The sequence below is a fragment of the Apteryx mantelli genome, chromosome 9 (genome assembly GCF_036417845.1).
Source record: "Apteryx mantelli isolate bAptMan1 chromosome 9, bAptMan1.hap1, whole genome shotgun sequence".
Classification (NCBI taxonomy): Eukaryota; Metazoa; Chordata; class Aves; order Apterygiformes; family Apterygidae; genus Apteryx; species Apteryx mantelli.
Genome location: NC_089986.1, coordinates 19512256 through 19534189, shown reverse-complemented (window position 1 = coordinate 19534189; position 21934 = coordinate 19512256). Strand labels below are relative to the sequence as shown.

The 21934-nt window shown below is 35.3% G+C and overlaps 1 protein-coding gene across 1 annotated transcript in view; it reads right to left on the bottom strand.

Annotated features, from left to right (window-relative positions):
• The window catches only part of DNER (delta/notch like EGF repeat containing), a 147331-nt gene that overhangs the window by 29161 nt on the left and 96236 nt on the right, over window positions 1-21934 (bottom strand). The window contains exons 6-8 of the mRNA XM_067301892.1: window positions 18216-18369; window positions 12149-12262; window positions 2776-3000 (exon numbers count right to left, since the gene is read on the bottom strand). Coding sequence (XP_067157993.1) covers window positions 2776-3000; window positions 12149-12262; window positions 18216-18369 — 493 coding nt within the window. The remainder of the gene's footprint in view (window positions 1-2775; window positions 3001-12148; window positions 12263-18215; window positions 18370-21934) is intronic.

Sequence of the window (21934 nt, the reverse complement as noted above, 5' to 3'; positions counted from 1 at the left end):
GAATCATCTGAGATAAAAACATTTGGAGTCACCTAAATAACTTGACATCTCTTGCCATGAAAATATACCTGCCCTCTAGTTTCAGCAAAGCTGCCAGCAGAAGAATTCAGGATGCTCCTTGAAAAACTGTCCATAAAATCAAGGCGCTTTTTTTTTTTCTTTTTTTTTTAATATGGTAATCCTTCTGGATAGTTAAAGAAGCTCTTATGTGAGATTCTTATAATCCTATTTGTGTAAGTTCATGTCTGCTAGACAGAAAGTGAATTCTGAGATAATGCTAATATGGTATAATCTGCCATTTCACATTCATATTTTTTTCCTTTTATAAAAAAGTATGTGATTTAATTACAAATATGTCAACTCCAAAATACAAATTTCCATTAGGTTCTGTCTATTTGTGAGTACCTCTCCAAAGAAAACTTCTGATAGTTCAAGTCCTTTCCCTGTCTCTAAGTAACAGGGATTACTTCAGACACTTTTTAAAAGTGCTACATTAGTAGATTTTATTAGAAATTCTCTTTATCTAGAAACAAAATCAGTCCATTCCAGCGGAGAAACAATTCAGTACAAAATGTCTAAAGGGTAGTGTTTTCTATACCAGCTAAACTCAGATCTATCAGAATCAATGCAAAGAAAACTAGACATACTGGAAAAGTTACTACTGCTCATTGAACTGAGTTCCATACAGGCTTTATAAAATTTGGTCTAAACATACTTCACTGTTACATCACGCTCTCGATGGGGATAATTTTAGTATATATGCACAAACTTTGTAACTGCGATAAATAATACACAGCCAGTTGTCTTGTCTCCAATGAAAGTATCTTCGTTTCAAAATCAAAACACACTGCAAGAAGAACATTTCAGCAATAGTGCTGTGAAACCACACAAGTATGCTGTGACTTCCCTCTCCGGACAGCATGCATCAGCTAGAATCTTGCTACCCAGCAGGATTCTTTATGCTGAAGCATTCATACTGCTGAAACCTGTTCTTTTCACATTTATTGATTTAACGAGTGATGATCAAAAACTGATCCGTTGTTCCTACAAAATGATGAATGCTTTCATCCTTAGGCAGTTTCAAACTTTACTCTCAACATCTGGAATTTCTTCAAAAACCACATGCATCGGTTACTCAAAGTAACACTTCGAAGTGTGCACTCTACATACCATCCAAGACAAAGACATAAGTTGATACTCCTTTCTTGGGTCTGCAGGAATCCCTTTGCACATGAGATACCAGTTTTATGGGCTACAGAATCTCAGATGAAACTCACTCCTACCAAGGAAAATAGGATAGCTTTCTACATTTCACCTTGCTCTAAAGACATAAGAAATGGAAGCAGCAAGCAGTGGCATTTGACCTTTCTTCCTCAAAATGCCAATAATGCATTAAAGTCAAATTAAACCAAACAGTTATTTTTACTTGCTTTTTGTCCTAAGCATCACTATCCCTAATCTAAAAAGAAAAGTATTCTAGGAACAGATTGTGGGCTTCTTTCTGGACAACAAAAGACACTTCTTTCCAGAAGAGAAAAAAGCTTTCTTGTTTCTATGCACAAGCCAAAAGAAAACATCTGGATGTTGAATGTAGTAACATTCAGACTGGAAATCTACGGGAGTACTTGCCTGTTTTAGGCAATATGTTTGCAATTGGTGTGCTTCCTTCACATCCTACTAACTGAGAAGGAAGAGAAAAGAGATGGAGAGTTGTGACTAGTTTCCTAGAAGTCAAGGCAAAGAAGCAGAGAGCTGGCACAACACTGAGTGGAACTTCTGAGAACAACATGCACATAACAGTGTTACATATAGGAAGAGCTATTAACTGTCTTTTTTCACTCCTTAGTTTATCTTTGTACTGTAAGGACATTTTTCCCCCTTAATTTTTGCAGTTTTCAAGTTTACAACTTCATAGGAAAAGGCCATTTTTTAAAAGAATAGTGCTATATTTTTTCAAATGTAAACAAAGATGATTGGTTTTCACTCTGTAAATGCTTAAGTTGGTCGTGAATGTGCAATAAAGCATACTCTTTTAATGTGCAATAAAGCATACTCTTCTACTCCATTTGTTTACAATGGCAACACACAGTCCATTCATTTTAACTGCTACATTTACCTATTAATTTTCACTGCTGGAATGTATAAAGGGAGCCACTAGCACCCCAAAATATGTGGTCACATTCACATACAATGAAAAAGAAGAAAATCTAGATTAAGGAGAAAAAAAAAAAGTTTTTTCAATGCAACCCAGACACCATGCATTACTAAGCTATATTATCAAAGTTACCATCTGAGTCCACTAGCTACACTCACCTGAGCAGAACCACTGGAACTACCAAAGAGATAATTTATATAAACACAGATGGCAGAACTAAAACCTTTTGGGGTAATTCTTTTTTTTTCCTTCAGTACCTACATTCAGTTACTTTGTATTTGCTACTCCTTGCCCAATTATCAGTTTCCTATTTTTCATTTTTCAAGGACATTGATATCTCACCTTAAACAGATTTATCCTGCAGACTATGATTTTATAATACAGTTGTAAATATAAACCAAGCCGTATGGAACTCAGTGGGTATTTTCAGTGCTTACCCTGCAATTTCTGATTTTCCAAATGGAATGTGTGGATTCCTATTATTATTTTAAACAGATAGAACATCTGATCAATGTGTTTTATATACTGAAAAGAAAAAAGGAAGTATTTTTAAACTATATATTGCAAGCTACATACAAAATATTAGAAAATTTACGAAACAGGTAACTGTTGGTACAAACCAGGGATACAGAGGCATTTGTAACTGGTTCCAACACTGCGACAAATGCCGTGTGCACAAGGATTCAGAGCGCAGAAGTCAATCAGCTCATCACACACAGGTCCCGTAAATCCAGAACTACAACTGCAGGAGAAGGCAAGTCTATCTGCGTAACAGGTTCCATTGTTCTGGCAGGGAGATGAAGCACAAGGGTCTATTTTGTCTTCACAAGAGGTTCCTAAAAACCCTAAAAGAATTAAATGATTTTGATAAGTAAATATTTTGGCACGTACATAAGTTTAATAATTAAAACAAGTTAAATTAAAGCCATTGGCATATCTAAAATTAGACATGCAGAAAAAGGTATGCTTGCGAGGAAGCTTTTTTAATGAAATGTAGAAAAGAATGAATATTTGAACAAGTTACAGTACACTAACTATAGCCTGTATCCCATACATCATATAGTGATGTATGAAGTATGGTTATTGTACCCTAAAACAAAACAGAAAGAATTTGAATTTGAATTCTAGCACCCTTCCAAATAAAACAGCAAATTGTTCTTTCCATTTAAGTATAATCTTTTGACGAATGTTTGGTCCATTCCTACAGATCATCACTTTTCAGGCTCAATAGAACAAACATGCCTGGCCAATATTCCCTGGAAGGCCCTATATGGTAAAACAGTGCTTAAAAGTTCAATGTGCTGATCACTAGGAATGACAGATTAGAAGTAAATCAGGGCAGCCTCCACTCAAGAGCTGCCAAGACAGCTAACAAATCTACTAGAATGGAAAGGATAAACCAAGACCGTCATGCCAATCTAAAACACAGAGAACAGGCCACATTGCCACTGCTGCTGAGGAGACTGCAGCTGCATTTCAGACACCCTTCAGACACTGGAGAAGAAAATAACCAAATGCATGACAAACTATTCCAGGAGTCATAAAAAATATTTAACCAGAATGAGAGAAAAACAAATACCCCCCCAAATGTGCCTGATGGTGAGAGAAAGCATCGAGATGTAGGAGGTAGCTTTGCTCTGTATAACAGCCTGCAAATGACTCAGAGTATGAAAACAAATAATGACAGATAACACTTTGGATTAAGTCTTATCTGTGGTGGAATGAAGGAGATTTTTGGCTATATTTCTACAGTTTTTATGTTTATAAAGTCTAACCATTGGATTAAAAGCAGTTGATGAATTAGAACCGATTCCTTATATGTTATAAAGGTTATGAGGAATACCAAAAGTAAGACCAAATATCACACTTAATACATACTTTTCAGTCTTTTTCACTAATCACTTGTTATCTATTACTGCCTGAGAAAATATTTTTTATTCTAAACACAACATTTCATCTGCAACCAAGGTATACTTTATCAAGAAATAATTTTAAATTAATTTTGACAGATGTGTCACTTTAAGGACATTTTGAGTTTCTTTCTTTTCTAATTAGTCATGATTCACATATTCAGGTGAATTAAATTGTACCGTAGTTTTACAGTATTCTAGATCGGTAATGAAGAATAGCAAGACAGAAAGTTGACATTTCTGAAAACAAGTGCATAAAAAGAAATAGATTAATTTATATTTTAAAATCTAACAATACAAAACAAGTATTTACTAAAAAGTTCAAATTCTACATTTTTTATTGATTGATCGGATTTGCTAACAACCCAGGCCAGAAAGATCTAGTGAACTGAGCATAGTCTGTCAACAACATGACTGAGCTCCAAGACTTGAGGAGCAAGTGAGGGCCCTCTGCTGAGATAAAGAGACCAAGGATGACTCCAGCATCAAATAAAATAGACACCAGTAATTCATTTTACATACCCTGAAAGAAACACACTTTTTTTTTTTTTTTTTTTTTTTTTTTAAGATCTGCAAAAGCTTGGTGAAGAGGGGAAATGGATACTAAACGATGCTGAGTAACCCACGCAGAGCATACTACAGTAATATAGTCAGAGAATTAACAAAGATTACTGTAATTAAGGAAAAAATGGAAAGGCTACAACTGCCCTGTGGGTTCCAGAGTAAACTAGGACATTCATGGACACTGTGCGCATCAGGATTTTAGGATCATCCCCAACATATTGGGTTTTGGGCAAATGACTGAAAAAGTCACATTTCCCTCACATGCTCATAATCCTGACTCCAAACTAACAAATTAAAAATCAAATAGAAAATCCCCAAATCTACAGACTAAACTTTTGTTGCTCATAAGTAATTCCTAATCTTAGCAACAGTCCAGGAAAGCAAAGCAGAGCTGGCAGAGCACTGGCCGAGAACATAGGCAAGAGCCTCCTGCCCTCTCCATCCCCTGGCTCAGTGGGCTCCATTGGCCTCTTCAGGAGCAGCTGCCCTCGATGGTGAAGAGGGAGAGCTTAAAAATAGCTATTGTAGATTCCTGTATTAGAAGCCCTTCCTGTAAATGATAATTGAAAAACCATCAGAAATTGAAAAGAATGGAACCACTAAAACCAAATACCTAATTCCAGCAACAGCTTGCTGACAAACTGAACAAGCCCACACTGTATTATAAAATCCCAGACAGATTTAAAAGAATCCGCAAAGACTTTTAACTATAACCATGAGGGGATCAGCCAATGAGTCCAGTGAAACCTCTTCACTAACTCTGAAACCAGATTGAAAAGGATTAAGGAGATCTGAGGTCACCTGATGATATCTATGCTGCTTTACTACAACCTTTGCAATAATCTTCCCTACAAAGGGACGCTTGCCGGCAGATGGCTAATGTTTCAAGTGGCAAAGCACTTCAAGAACATATGCAGGTTTAAAATACACTAAAACATGTTGCCCTTGTACTATCTTTGACTGCACTGTGAAATGTGTTTAGTTCATTCTGGAAGTTCAAATCTTATGTATGAGTTAAATATCTGAAAATACTAGAATCAAAACAGTGGGTACACAGCTGAATTGAAGACCTATCATTTTGGTGTTTCTTACTCTGCATTTAAATCAATATCAATAAAATTGTTGAAAACACAGAACACAAATCATAGATTTAAAAAGTAAAATCAGAGATATATTGACAGAAAGCAGAATAAAATGCTGTAGAAGAAAGAAATTCAGGTTTCCATTCATCTGCAGATAAACATACCCTGAATTTTTCTTCAGCTATCCAGCACAAAAGAAGCCCTGCATCCAGGTCATTACTGGTATAACAGAGACATGACTAAAATGTAAATACTACTACAGATTTAACATATCTGAATGCAAAATTTACCAAAGGAATAACACAGAAGGCAAAGGGGAAAGGCAATATTAGGAAAGAATTATACTGCTCAAAGACACAATACAGTATTTTTGCTTACATAGAATAGACCAGGCTAGGAGTCAAGAAAACTAAAAGTAGTAGGTTAGGGTGATATTCTTCATACATTGCTACAAACCTCCAAGAAAATGGCAGAAAGTAGATCAGGAAATATTTTCAGGGATAGAAAAGCTCTGGATAAAAGACGTATTTCTGATCATGGTGGGACTTGATTACTTGCCTACTGAAAGCCCCAGAGCCATGCAAAAATCAAGGAAGTTAAAGATTTTCTGAGGGTACCATACAACTGCTTTTTATGTAGTCTGCGGAACAACCCACTTGCCTTGCTATCATGTTATACCTCATTCCAAGAAATACACAAATGTGAAAAGTTAAGTTTGTGAAAGCTAGGACTAGTGATTACAAGATCTTTAGATTTCAAAAACAGGGATAAGCATTAAAGAAATACAGATAATTTTTCCCTTGAGAAAACTGTTTCATGAGACAAGATATCTGGTGTAATTTCACCAGAATTTTGTAAGGGAAAAAAGAAACTCAGCATAAGGAACAAATAATTAGAATTAGAATGCAGTTTTAAGACTTTGACTGAAATTCACCCTAGCTACATCTTAACAGATGAAGGAGAACAGAGGCTAAACTGGTTAAAGCATTAAGAAGACTTTAAAAAACAGGAGCAATTTGGGAAGATGCCAGGTAAAAACATTAGATTAGCAGAAAGTACCAGTAACTAAACAGCCATAAAAAAATTTTAATTAAAAACAAAGTGTTCTTCAGGTAAATTAAATTCTGTTATGGTAATATGAAGAATTCTGCATTCTATAATCACCAGTAACCTTGGGAAATCTTATGTATGCAACAGCTGTGTGTCCTACTTTCACAGAATCAAGATAATACATAGCTTTATTATATGCAAGCCTAAATAAGTTAAAATCACATTTTCAAGATATAATATAGAAAACACGAACAGTGAAGACCAGAAAAAGTAAAAACCATGAAACTTAAACTATTCCTCATCTAGGCAACAACTTCTGCTCTCCCAGTCAATTAAAATTCATGGAGCAAATGTGTGTTTTCTAGCTGCTATTGAAAATCAACACATATGAATCACAAGGTAGCATCTTCTTTAGCTATCAAGCTGTGTATTTTTTAAACCACAGAAACCACAATAAGAACATTCATAAATTTGCTGGTTTCCACCTATGAGCGGCTATTTCAGGGCCCTTTTGCTCAGTGTGGTGCCTAGCTAAAGCCACCTGCAGCTAGTGAAATGAAACTGGCAATAGGAAAAGAAAATCAGTTCTGAAAAGCAAATTCCAAGTCATCTAGAAGTTAAGCTCTCTAATTATAATATTGCTTTCTCTCTGTTTCTTTCTACAGGGTGGCTATAATTCCATTATAGCTGATGAGTATTTTTCAAAAATGTATTAATATGAACGAACAGATTTCTACCACTTCTATCAGGGCAGGTGACTTTCAGGTACAAAAAGTAACAAAAGCCCAAGAAGTTTCATGTGCTTGGCCAGGTGAATGCTTGCTGCTTTTATCAAAGGTTAATATTTTCCTGTAACGCTGGATGTAGTTCCTCTGAACTATATCATCAGAATATTAAAACTGTATGCAACAAAACTTCAGAAACATCTTGCAGCAGAGGGTTATTTCTTTGTTACTACTAACTGATCTGCTCTTCGTTTGCTATAATGTGGCTTTGCTCAAAACAACATTCCACTACTAATTTTTTTAATAGTATCTTATGAACAAACTTGTCAAATGCTCTTCAAATGTCTCAAGTACCCAAAATATGTACATATATACATATGAGTTGTTCCACTTTATCAACTTGACAAAATTCGCCTGTGCAAAGAACAGATCAGTGCGACTTGCCTTTCCTCATTACAAACTATGATCGGATCTTTTCTGTATACTTTTATTTTTAACTATGCTTTCAATGAATTTAGTAATTGTGTAAGAAAGGTCTATTAGCTGCTCTGTTTCTCAGGATATATTATAATTACATTCCTTTATTTCCGATCCTTTTTTGTATTTGTTTCTAATTATTTGCATACTGAATTCCACTTCAGGCTGGTTTCAGAATTAACAACATTTTAGTGCAACTTATCAGTTACTTAAAGAAATTGAAGCAACCAAATTTCTAAAATGACGAGCACCATCCCAAACAACTAACAGAATGAATTAATATTACTGTCAATACAAAAGTATGTAATACATTACAATAAGCAGAAGAAAATCAGAGCAGATATTTGAAAGAATGATACAGGTATTTATAGAATTATTCTGAATATAAACTTCAAATAGCCATGGTCAAGTTGACATACTTTTAATATGTGTGGATTTTTAGGACACCTAGAAATTTATTTGCAAGAACATTTGAAGGTATATTCACTAAATGTGTGTTTATTATCATGAAATTTTAAATAATATGATCAAAGATCCATACCCCAGCAAACAAGACATCCTAAACAGCCTCTTCCCAATGATTTCTGCTGTATCAATATTAAGATTGAAAATTCTGAATACACTTATTCAGTGTTGTATAAGTTCTTCATTATAGATCTGAGTGTAAAATCAAATTTCCTCTTTAAATAAGTTGTCTCAACATCTTCATATAACAATTTATTTCCTAACATATTCCTGACACATTAAAAGCTAGAATACATAAAAAATGGAATTGTCAAGTCTAAAAACATATTAAATTCAGTTTTGTTAAAGGACTCTTAAGATAGTAAAATTGTCTAAAGAATAATCATGAAATGTTCATATTCAATCTAGGCTTCTTTTTCAGTGTCTCAAAAGCTCACCTTCCATAACTTCTCACATGCTTCTTTCATAAACCACAGATCTCATTTGTGAGATACAAATGTATCATGTTCAGATCATTCCTCATTATTTCCAACTCACTCCTTTCTTCTGCCATTTTTTTCTTTCTCCTTTGCTATACTTTCTATCTTCTCTTACCCTTTTCTGCCCATCCACATTATATCTCCAAATTCTCCAGTCTTTTAGTTTTTACACACATCTGAGCTCCTGGGCTGACTTTCCCCCACTGTGCTGAATTAGCACTTCAGAAAGAAAGGCCTCTTCTCAACAAGCAATTACTATTAAGCACAGCAGGAGAATAGCAGCTGAGCAAGAGACCTCACTTAAATTGGAAACCAACAGTGTTTTTTTCAGAAATGGAAAATTTGAGGACACTAAAAATAGCAAATCTGCAAGTTACTGCACCTGCAATTTTCAATTAACTATTCTTTATTTACAAAAATAACCAAATCTCTTCAAAACCCAAACAAAGGCTCTCAAAATATGCCTCTCTATGAGAGGATAATGCCTCAAAAGAAGATAGAAGAATCAGGGCAAATGCAGTCATTAGTAAATTTAGATAATGTATTTTATTTTATAGCATCTAGAAAATCAACCCTTTCTCTCCCTCCACAAAAGAGCTGAATTCCTGAGCCTGTTGGCATCAGAACAACATGGGAAAGCAACACCTTATTTCTACTAAGCCCATAAGCTGCTCCAGAGCAATAGCCCTGGCCTTTGCAGACAAGGCAAATGACACTTCTGCTCCGATGGTCTCCCTTCTTTATGGTGAGGACATGAGTGGGAAGCTCAGCTACAAAATCTCAGGGGGAGCACTCACTGTCTGAAGCACCAGTAATTATTAAGGAGTCTGGGAGATCCTTCAGGGCTGCTGTTGAGTTATCATAGGCTTACTCAAGAAGAGCAATCATACATGCAAGATGGAATTTGTTCCTGCAAACCTGAGAATGGTTTCCCCAGATAATGCTCATTTGCAAGGGATTGAGAATCAGACATGAAGTGTATGGGGCTATCCTTTCTAGCAGAAATAACTGCAGTTCCATCTTTGCTCTACAATATGGCTGCTCTTAGAAACATGAATGATACTTTACACAGAAAGTTTCAGACAGGTGATGCAAAAAGCATGTTTACCAATTAATGAAGTCTATGAGCAGAGAGATACTTTTTGAAGCTGGTAAGTAATTTTTTTTCTTTCCTCTAGAAGAGTTAAAAGGCATATTGTATCTTAAAAGAAAACTCAGAAACCACAGAAAACCTCAAGACCCCAAGAACAACATAAGCACAGGTTTGTAAGACACAGCAAGAACAGAAGTACTGTCAAAATAAAATCTTAAAATATCAAGAAAACTGTATGAATGTGCCCAGAGGGAAAAAGAGCAAAGTGCTGGAATGAAGGTACCAAAACATGTATACTTGAATCAGAACATACAACAGAGCCAAACTGGAAACTAAGCAAACCTAATTCTGGTAAAAAAAGAAGGCAAAAGATAAATATTTGAGAAGCGAAGGAGCCAGGAAGACTGTAGGACCAAATGGTGTAACACAGACAGCCAAAGACAAGTAAAGCTGAAACAGAAGAAGGGCAAGAGATTTGGTTCTGCTGCAGTAGAGAAGCTGCTAATTTTTATAAATACAAATGCTGCACATCAAGTAGTGGCACATCAAATAACCTCTGCACCACTCTCTCTAAGGAGAGCAGCTCCAGGCAGAGCAGAGGGAAGGTCTACCTCTCCTGTGCTGGATCTGGTCCAAAGCGCTCAGACCTCAGGCCCGCAGCACACACCAGAGCTTGCGCGCTTGCAGGGCAGCAGCCCGCCTCCGGCTGCCCCCGGCCCTGCCCCAGGCAGACTCCCCAGCTAATCACGGCCCGGCCCTGCAGCGTAGCCTGTTAGCGGGGTCCTGCTGGGCGCCGTCCCCCAGCCGCAGTGCTGCCGCGTGCCCAACAGCAGAGATCACCGACGTGGCCACCCTGGGACCCCAACCCATCCCCATATCCCAGGGCCAGGCAGCATCTCCACTGGTCGTAAGAGAGGAGCTGAGAGATATGGTCAGCATATTGATTAATAGGTCAGCAGGAGCAAGTAATTAGGCCATGCAGAGAAACAAATATGTCATTATTAAAACAATCAAAAAATCCCAGTAGCTATTTTTCCAAGCATTTATATTGAAAAGATATTTTGCAGCAAAGCATCCTTAAATTAAGATACTTGAACACATTTCCTGAGAAAAATGCAAGTAAATTACTGACCAAATCCAACATCTAATGTGTTTCTCTGTGAATTTCACTAACAGTTATAAGGCAAACAATTTTCAGGATTCTTCTAAATGCCAGATCTACATTGCTGTCAAAATGTCAGTGTCTGCGTTTCAACATAGTTGTTAAGTGGATCACTTATTAAAGCAAAACACTAAAAAAACAAGGAATCAGTTTGAAGAAATTACAAATAACTTTTCCTTGTTAAGCAAGGGTATATTACCGGAATAGTTATCAAAGACTTGTACCCTTAGAGCAAGAACAAGTTGCTGAAAGAATATAAACAACATGCATGGATAAACTGAGGACAGAAATATAATTAGTTCAAGGTTCTAATCTTAAATATAAATAACTAATAGAAGACCTTATAATTGAGAGCTTTCACTCCTGATAGTTTTTTTATGAGCAATTTAGGCATCTGCCATTCCAGTCAGCAAGATGTTACAAAAAACATAGACTTTCAGCACCACAGTGTCCTCATTTCACATAGTAACATTCACAGTGTTTACCAATGAGACTCGCTGAAAGGCTTGCATGTAGAGAAAGAAAGCAGTCCAAACAGAAAGGAGAATGAATTAAAACTTTGGGGGATTGAAAACATTCCTTTAGCTTTGAATTATTATACACCCTTTAACCCACTGACCCAGATGCAGCACTACACAAATACTACAAGGTAGGCAGCTTTTGTCACCCACTTTCTGGACAACACAAAAGGCAGGACACACTCTCTCCTCTCTCTCACAAAGCTGTAGCCTGATTTCTACTGTAGAGATGCCAGGGAAGGGAGAGACTATTTCTGTTCAACATATATACTGAAACACTAAGCTCTAACCACACTTTATGTATTATTGCTGATGACACAAAGATATCTCATCTGGAATTTTATCTACTTATGATGATGGTTTAAGGCATAATTCCAAATATATTTCCATATAACTGAAAAATTAGACTAAGTACACCTCACAAAACACCAAGTCATATGAGATATCAGATAAGTCATTGCTCTTTACCTTCTGGACACTGACAACTGAATCCATTGATATTGGATGAGCAGGTACCTCCATTGAGGCAGGGCTGCTGGATGCAATGGTCAATCTCCAACTGGCATAGCTCCCCAGTGTAACCTACAAAACAGCACACAGCATTCAGAAAATACAGGGAAAAGAACATTTTATCACTAAATGTACTATTATGTCATTCAAGTAGTACTATTACTTTTCTTGAATAAAATTAACCAAAAGGTAAGAAACAGAACCCAGGACATTCCCTTAATTTTCTTTATAAAATGAAATCCTTAATAAGAACTTATACTTCACTAGAGAAACCTAAAAAAATAGTGAAAACCTAGCGATCACAACAAATTGTATTTCGCCAGCAGCAATATTCTGACAGCACCAGTACAACAGAGGTTGGGAATGGGTTCTCACAAGCAGCCATATAACCAATAAAGCAGCCCCTTTTGAATAGCGTTCAAATGTATCCTGAAACTCAAGTCAAAATCCTTTAAAAGGAAGACTTTAAACAAGACTTGTCTTTCTGAATTATTTGTGCATATGCTGAATGACTATCACTAGGTTCCTACTTCTGGGCTTCAGAGAGGGTGTTTATTTTAAGTGGGAGCTGTGAAGAACTGCTCAGCACAGTTGCAAACTCTGCCAAATAAGCTTCTCAAAGATCACAAGCTACAGACTGTGTGTACTGTACTATTTGACCATAAGTTTGCTTTGTTCCATATGTCTGAAGTCTACATAACACATCCAAAATAATGAACATACTTACAAAACACAACTTAAATGATTAAATACTCCAAACTTAAATTCTAACACCACACCTTCCCCATTCTGATTTTTATTTCACTTCCCAGAAACTGTCTTGGATGTATGACTGATACTACATTACACACACAGGCCCCTTATTTTTAAAAAGGTACCCCAAATAAACTTGTAAACATCATCAGTAATAACCATGTTTAACACCATAAACTATGACCAGTTAATACTGTTAATATAGTGCTATAAATAGGTTAACTAACACAATGACTCCAAGGAGGGATAGAGGGCAAGCCTGGACTAGGATTTTGCTCATGCAGGGAAAAAAAGGAAAAAGATTCTTATTTTGATTAAATAATTCTTGTTAGCGCAGTCAAAATTAACATTTATAAGCCTGTTTAGCAGGCTAATACTTACACCTGCTCAAATCTATTGATGCCACCATGAAGTAGATCTGAACATAGAGTCGTATATTTGGAGTTACTACAGTGCTACTCTAGAAAAGGATCTGTAAGACTTTCCTCTCCGTGTACCTTAGTGTTTTTACATGCTGTGGAGAGCTCAATTATGATCCTATTTTCTGCAATGCGAATCCTGGAAAAAGAAACTCTGTTGTATCTGGATTAACACCTATAAGTCACCTAAACTCAAGAGGAAGAACAAAACTGAAAAACAGATCTCTACTCTTGTGAGGCAGTGATTTTCTGTAATTTTAATGGGTCTCAAATTACCATAAAATTTACAAACACTGCAATGAAGAACTACAGAAAACTGTCAACTAACCTTTTTCATCTATAGGCTTCATATTTTTTCAAGTACTCACATTCAGCTGATTATTTTTATGAACCATAATACAATATTGAAGATGTTTAACTCATTTAAACATTTTTCCATCTTCAAACTGTTACCAAGCTTGTGAAAGCTAAAAATTACACTGGAATGCAATGTGTATCCAAAGGAATGTTGGCACAGAAAGAGAAAAATGATTGTGGTGCTCTGAAGCTTGCTAAAAGTATCATCTAACTTCCTGCCATTCTCATAATAGCTGGAGGCAAAACTCGTCAGAGATGATATTTTATGTCAGCTTTGTGAAAACCAATATGTTCCATCTTATTATTATCTAGACAGCATGTTTTCTCCAACTGAAAGAAATTATTATATGGGAATTTAATAGCAAATATGTGTGCTCTAAATTATGTGTTTCTAAGCAATCACCCCAGAAAAAAATGTTTGTTGGTCAGATGCATTTTAAGAATCATTACACCTATTGATTTTGTGCTGTTACAAATCTTCATAACATTTCCTCATAGCAGGATTAGAATAACATACTTTCCATATACTAATGGTTCTGAAATATGCAAATAGAGGCATCTACAATAATTACACTTTTATTTTCCATTTTCTTTAATAGTTTTTTGTACTCAGTGAAGAAGATCTTTTAGAAACTTATTATTATATGAAAAAGCTAGTTTCCCTATTTTTTGATGTACTGGCACAAGTTTGAAAAAAGAAAACAAAACAAAACTATGGGTAGAAAACACCAGGCTGCTGACGCTAACAATGACTAAGCCAGTAATTATAGACATTTGCAATTAAAAAAAAAAAAGATAATTTATTTTAAAATACTTAAAAGCTAAACCTAAACATAATGTGTTGAGGCTTTGGAGCACCTTGCAAGTTCAAGCATGTAATAAATGAAGTTAACTATACTTAGCTTACTGAGGATTACAGGGGAACTCCATCACAGTCATTCATAGGCAGAGCCTTCACATATGGAAACCAAATACTTTCATTTAATCTACTGTAAGCTTTGTGTTATACCATGAGAGGTAGGACAGGTTTTGTAGAAAGAAATGTTTGGAATTTTGACATAACACAATTTGTTTTTCTTGTAGGATCTGACAAATTTTCTAGACACAAGCTGAAGAAATAATTACGAAATTAACAAGGCAAAAATTGTAATACTTGAGGAAAATCATTTTTAAATGGAAATACATTTCCAAAAATATATATCAGAAATATATTTTGTTCAATAAATTGGCATGTACTTCTTCACCGTTTCCTTTCCACTAGGCACCTCACGGTATCAATCTAATGTTTTTTCTACATGAGTCAACACTTCATCAAGTAAGCAATTGAAATGCCTGTCCCTAACAGTGACTGCTTTTTTTTTTTTTTTTTTTTTTTAACTCAAAGGGAGCTTTTAAAAAATGGACAGTCCAAATTTTTAAAAATAAGTAAGCACTTGATGATGCAGATACCTGTCAACAGTGTTTTCAGAGCACACAGTTTCCATTTTTTTCTGGCTAAAGTGGGGCACTTAAGCCACTTAAGGACTTTTGAAAATACTAAGTGCATATCTATAGCTTATGGCACCAAAGCCATTACGAATTTTGCCCCAAATTGCTTTTGACTGAAGAGTATCTGCAGACCACAGACAAGAACAGCTCTCTTATAACCTGATAAAGTTTTGCACTGTGTGGTTTTCACTGGCCAAGACAAAACCATGCGTATCTGGACCTGTTCCTCTTTTCTTCAATGTGGAAATTAGACCACAGTCTCTATCATGTATTATTACCTGCACTCAGACAGGCTTCTCATACCATATTCCAGTCCTTGTGCACTTTAAGCAAGTAATACACTTACCTATAATATACACTGGGATCATAATAAACAAAAATACTTAGGCATTTAAATCATTATACCAATTATATAACATTTGCTTTATCAATGCACTATAACTTGCAGCCTCACAGGAGGCATCACAGACCTGACCTGAGCGTAATAATGGAAGTAATAACAACCTTTGGAGTCTCACATGTAAGCAGGAAGCATATTTATGTTACCCTGCAAAAGTTAGCTGGACAACATCACAACCTTAAGTTTTCCTAGCAGAAACATTGTTAAGCTTTCTGGTAAGTATATCAGAACTATCATAAGTGTTCTCCCTAAAGCTTTCTTTAACAAACTAAACCCCAGGATTTTAATAGAGAGCATATACCGGTATTGTTTTGCAAGTCTTGTCAGTCAACTACCTAAGTCAGAGATATTTTAAATTAAGACAGGAAAACTATATTCCAATAAGAATTTTCATTTCATGAAAAGTCAGCAGTTGGGCCCAACAACAGTGAAGATTTGTGAAAACACTTTAAAAAAAAATGTATGTTTGTTGAATACAACTACAATGAGTTTTTCTCACATCATTGAAGAATTAGAAGTTGCAGTTATTTAGCCCAGATCACAGACTGGCACTTTATTTTCAACTTAAATAAGTTTAGAATCATTTTTATATTTCTTCTGACGTAGGGATTTTGAAAATAGAAATTTAGTCAAATAATACTTGATGTAGAAGAATTTTCAAGATATCTATCTGGAAAAAGGTGTAAAACATAATCATAAAAAGAAAAACAACTTTTATTTTCTAGTTAGAAACTACATTTCAAAATCCAAAAGAATTCTGAACCAGCTATATTCAGCATGACATTAGCAGTACAGATTGTTCAAGTTTTCAACTTTCAGGGGTTGCTCCAACTCTAATCTTTCTCTCCTTATATGTACTTTGCAGTTAATACAATTTAAAACATCGCTCAATTGTATTTACATATACTATTAAAGTAACAGTTGATCCATTTGCATATTTATGAAATAGAACAGAATATATACATGCACACAGTGAGCTTATGATCTAATTTCCACAGCAGATTTATTATAAATTCAGGTCATTATATAAAAATCCAAATATAAATCACTTCTTTGCTGCACATTCAAGGTAGTTACTGTAAGTAAAGAGAAAAAGAGTGGAAGTCGTAGAGGCATAACAAGTATATTCGTAGTAAACTCATTGTTTTTTGGAGGGAATGAAGGGAGCTAAATAGTTTGCCATGGCTGAAGTTGTGAACTATGGAGTTCACAAAATGATTAGAGGACAGTACATGGCAGCCACATTGAGGCATCACCCAGCTTCTGGTTCAGTCACGTTTCAGGCTGGTACTTCATACCAGCATAATCAATAGTAGCTAGAAGGTTTCTCCAGTCTGTGCTGACTGTGCATTAATGTACCAGATAAGAATATTTCCATCTTTAAAGGAATATAGGAACACACTCACGCCATGACCCCTCTTTGGACAGAGAATAAAGGAAGTGTTGCTACAAGTACCTCTTATATACATTTCATCCACATAAATAAATACCCACCCCATATTAAACCGTATCTTTCAGTGAGCATTTGGAGACAACCACCACAACCTGATTAAATTATTAATTTCCTAATCTGATTTTTATGACATAACTTTTATATTCTGCAGAAAAAGACTCTGTAAGCATCTTCCTTTTTTCAGATAAGTTCTCTTCCCTTTTCTTCCAATATCAACTGACCAATTAATCTCATAATTTAACAATCAATAAATTACTCAGGTTTTCTACAGAACTGAAAATGGGTGGTAAAGTGCTTGTAGGAAGCAAAATAAATTACCTGCCACTAGTCTTATTCTTAGCTTGCTTTTATTTTTAAATAATTTTAGAAAACATATGTTGAAGTGACTCTTCTATTACAACTGAGTGTCTTTGAAATGTAAGATGCAAATAGCACTGCCTTTTCTATAATAAACATTTTGTAAGAAGGCTTCTCCATCAGCATGTAATATTAATTTACCCTCCAGCATTCAACTATGACCATCATATTTAGTTTAATTTTAATTCCAATTAAGATGTCTCTATTCATTTGATCAAATTTTAAAAACAAATCTTCATAAAGTAAGTTCAAAGAATACATATTCTTGATCATTAATCAAATCCACAAATTACTTGGTTTAGTCCCAGCACTTTTAAAACACTTGCAAAATTCAAGTTAATTTTGAGGAGCAATCCAGCAGCTGCATAGTTCAGAGATAATTTTTTTCCATTTGACCAGTGCATCTGAAGAACAGCATTTCCTAGATACAATGAAGCCACACTTATTGAAAGGTTAGTTATAATACATATTTACATATTAAAAAAAACAGATTAAGGAAAAGCTGATTTTAGGCAGCAAAATAACTCCTATTTTGCTCATCTCTTACTGTTAAAATTCTATTAGTTATGAATAATTCACTCATTAGGTTATCGTTCAGATGTGGGGCAGTGTGCTTTCAATGGCGTTGTTCCCAGGTGAAGAATCTTTGATCCTTTTAAAAATTGGCCTTATGTTCTTGTAGTTTTTCTGTTTCTTTCTTTCCTAGTATCTGAAGATGCACAGTTCAGTGCTCTGCAAAAGATACGCACAGAATGTTAAAACAAAAATGCATTATTTAAAACGTAATATAATACCTACCAGCCAGGCAACTGCATGTGAAATTTTTTCCATCGTGTTTCTGTATGACATCCGTGCAGGTTCCATTGTTCTGGCAGGGCTGCCTTCGACAAGCATCAAATTCTTCACATAGAGCACCCAGATACTCATCCTCACAGTCACAGAAAAAAGTTGCCTAGAAACAAACAGAATATGTACTTCACAATGAATTTGCAAAGATTATGTTTTCATCAAGTGCTCTACTGAACAGAGATGTTTTTGTTGGTTTTCTATTTATAACAAAAGCAGCTGCCGCAAACACATCAACGTAAATGTCTGCATAAAGTTACCCACTAAAATATTAAACCTGCTCCAATCCTTCAGTTAAGATTTTTAATGATGTCGGGGAATTTCATCTAAGCAAGGAGGCTGGGATCAGATCCCAAATACAGAAATCACTGTGAATTTCTTCTTCTGTTCTGTTCCAGAAATTGTATTTATAGAATGGAATAATTGCCAAAATAAGTAACATGCAGATCTACCACCGGAAAATCCTGCTACACAGATGCACCCCTACGCATGAAGGGCAGGGCTGGGGTGCCAGAGCCCTACTTCAGGAGTTTTAAATAAAACCGGACACACACCTTCAATTCTGCTAAAAGAGGTTGTCTTCTGAATGTATTTGGTACATTTTTCTAAACTCACCATCTAAAAAAAGATCAAATAGCACTATATCTGTTAAAGTCACCTGTTAAATACCTTTAGCAGGCATAACATGGCATTCTTCATTTTTGTTAGTACTAAAATAATTTAAAATTAGTTTTAAAAAAAAATCTTTAGAGCTCTAAAGTTGCTAAGGAAGCCTCATGGGATGGAATAAGGAAAGCTCTCTCATCTGTAGTACCCGCTTAGATTAAAGCACTTACTTTCTTTGTTCATTAAACACTAGATGGCAACATCACTCACTCTCCCATACATTACAAAGCCAGATCAGCACTGGCGAGAATGCAGCTGTTCCACACAAATATTGTAATGCAAAGTACAGCACGCGCATGGAACTAGAAATAAAGAGATGGATTTAGTATTTTATTTGCTATTTTTACTTGTGTTTGCTTTATATGAATAAACAGCTGTGCATTAGACAAAAAAGAAGATAACAATCCTCATACAAATAAAAACTGTACTCAATAAACCCAAGATTTCATTCTTTCTTAAAAAATATTATACTGGTTGAGTCTAAATGAGGATTAATAGCATATATCTCCAAAACGCAAAATGATGTATATGTTCTCTATCAGGAATGCTAAACACATGGTCAATATATGTTCTGATATTTGCCCAAGCCTCTGAATATCTCTCATGTTAGCAATGACAGGTTTCCAAACAAGGCTGAAGTTCAACTGAAAGGCAAGACAGACAGGCAAAACACAGTCAAAAAAATATTATAATCATATCAAAAAATACTATCCTCATATAACACAGTACCTTACTCTGAAGATAATTCACATAAGCTGCACAGATAGGTGGCTAACTGAGTGAAAGAGGTATCACTTTGGTCTAAGAACTGAACAACTAGCAAAATACACAGTAAGTATTTGAGCATTTCCCCATGGCATTGGTGGAAAACCCGTCAACTCATAGGTCACTTCAGTCCCTAAAGACAACAGCTATCAGAGGTTCAAAATAAGTGCTGTCCTCAACATCTCAAAACATTGCAGCACCATTGTGCACAATATAGGATCAGGCCCCAAATAAAGAGAGTGCATACACATTTCCTACAGTATCCTTCACAGCTATTTTAACTCTTTTTGATACTCTGTTACTCATTTCAAGAGACTGTGATCATTCCTGGAAGAGTGTGTTAAGTTTAGGCTTAACTACAAAATCGAGGTTGCTGTCTGTAAGGTAATGAAGCCAATTACTGTCTCCATAACTTGCCTGTTCCGGGTGAGCAAAGTGAGACACTATACTAACCACAAGTCTGCATTACTTCTTAAAACATGTACAGAGAGGAGAAAAGAAGGGGATAAGCACAGCCCTTCTCTCTGCCTTCCTTGATCAGTGAATTCAGATGTCCTAAGATAACCATTAATGCCACATATAGGCTTTTCACTGAAATGCAGTTAAAGAATCGCATCACCCATCAAGGCAGTTTTCCTGTTATTGCAAGATACAGGGCTGTACTTCCAGAAAGGTTTTTCATGTTTTAGATACAAGAATTTATGAACTATCACAGCACATAAAATTAAGATTCAGGAAAGACAACCATAAGAATTGCTATGCAACATGAATTTTGTTGTGCTACACAGCATGATGCCTTCACACAGCATATTCAGGTTTTTCTTTCGTTTTGGGGTTTGGTGGGTTTTTTTTCCTTCTTCTTACAAAACTTTTGGGGACAAATGAAAAAGGCCGGTCTAGTGACAGTGGATATAGAAATAAAATAGTGGAACACTTTCAAAAGTGCCAAGATTTCCCATAATAGTATAATAGTATAGTATAATAGAACAGATGAAGCCCATGAACTGTACTACTAGGAATCCCCATTCCTAATTGTATGCTCCATTTTCCCTCCATTCTTCTCATCTAGAAGCAAAGACTAGACAAACTGCAAAAATATGTGCACATTAGAAATATAATCTCCAATATGGATTCATAGTCAGACACCTAATTAGATCACCTAGCCTGACTCCCTCTATAATGGGAAAAATTCCCCTAAGACACCACAAACACAGTACGCCTCTCCTTACTGTCAAAATCACGCCAAAGGAATGAAATAGAAGAGTTCAAAGAGGAATAAACTTTACCATTAATTTTTAACTCTAATCTAAAACAGTTTATTTATTTCTCTGAAAGTCATTAATAATCTCCTACACTTTTATATATTGTTAAAGATTATTTGTAGTTGATGCATAGTTCCCATTTTTTCGTCAGTCATTATAAAGTTACTGGAGATAAACCAGCATAAAATAATTATGCTCTCTAGCCTATAGAAATAATGGTCAGGTCTGAATTACAGAACTACCATCCTTATCAAAATAATATATCAGATATTAAAATAAATACAATACTGAAGCCTAGAATAACAATGTCTACAAATAAAAATAAATCAAAATAAATATACTCTTTAGAGTACAACTGAGAGTATAATTAAAGTGTGAAATTCTACACCTGACTAAACATTAGAATTCACTATAAAATTATAATTTTATTTCTAATAGTTTTTAGATAACACCTGCAAATTTTACTTTGTATTCAAGTACCTAACCATGATTTGTTGGGAATACTTCTTTTAAATATCACACATTTTCTCTCAGAAATAGATATTCCCCCTGCAGTTACGTAGCCAAGACTGGGTACCTTGAATATTAACTCATTCTCAGATTAATACCTCAATTTAAATAGTTTATGTTCCAAGCTTTTTAGGCTCTTTTCATTCAAACTGATACAAAACACGAATATACTGATGGCATTGTGCTGGTATTACTACTGCCTTTTTACTCTTGAATAAATATTTAAAGTTTATAATGGACATGAATACATCATCAGGCAAGATGCAGGCACTGTGTCTAGATTCTGTGCCCTGTATGCAGAGATTGAAATCTTGATCTCATTTAAAAGTGTGTTTCTAGTCCTTGTGCAAGCCCTGAAAATGAGAACAGACTTTAATCCATGTCTACGTGACATTAAAGACAGCCATAAGCAAGAGTTCCAGAGAGTATAACATTTGCCATCAAAGTTAACTCTCTCAAAACAGCGAG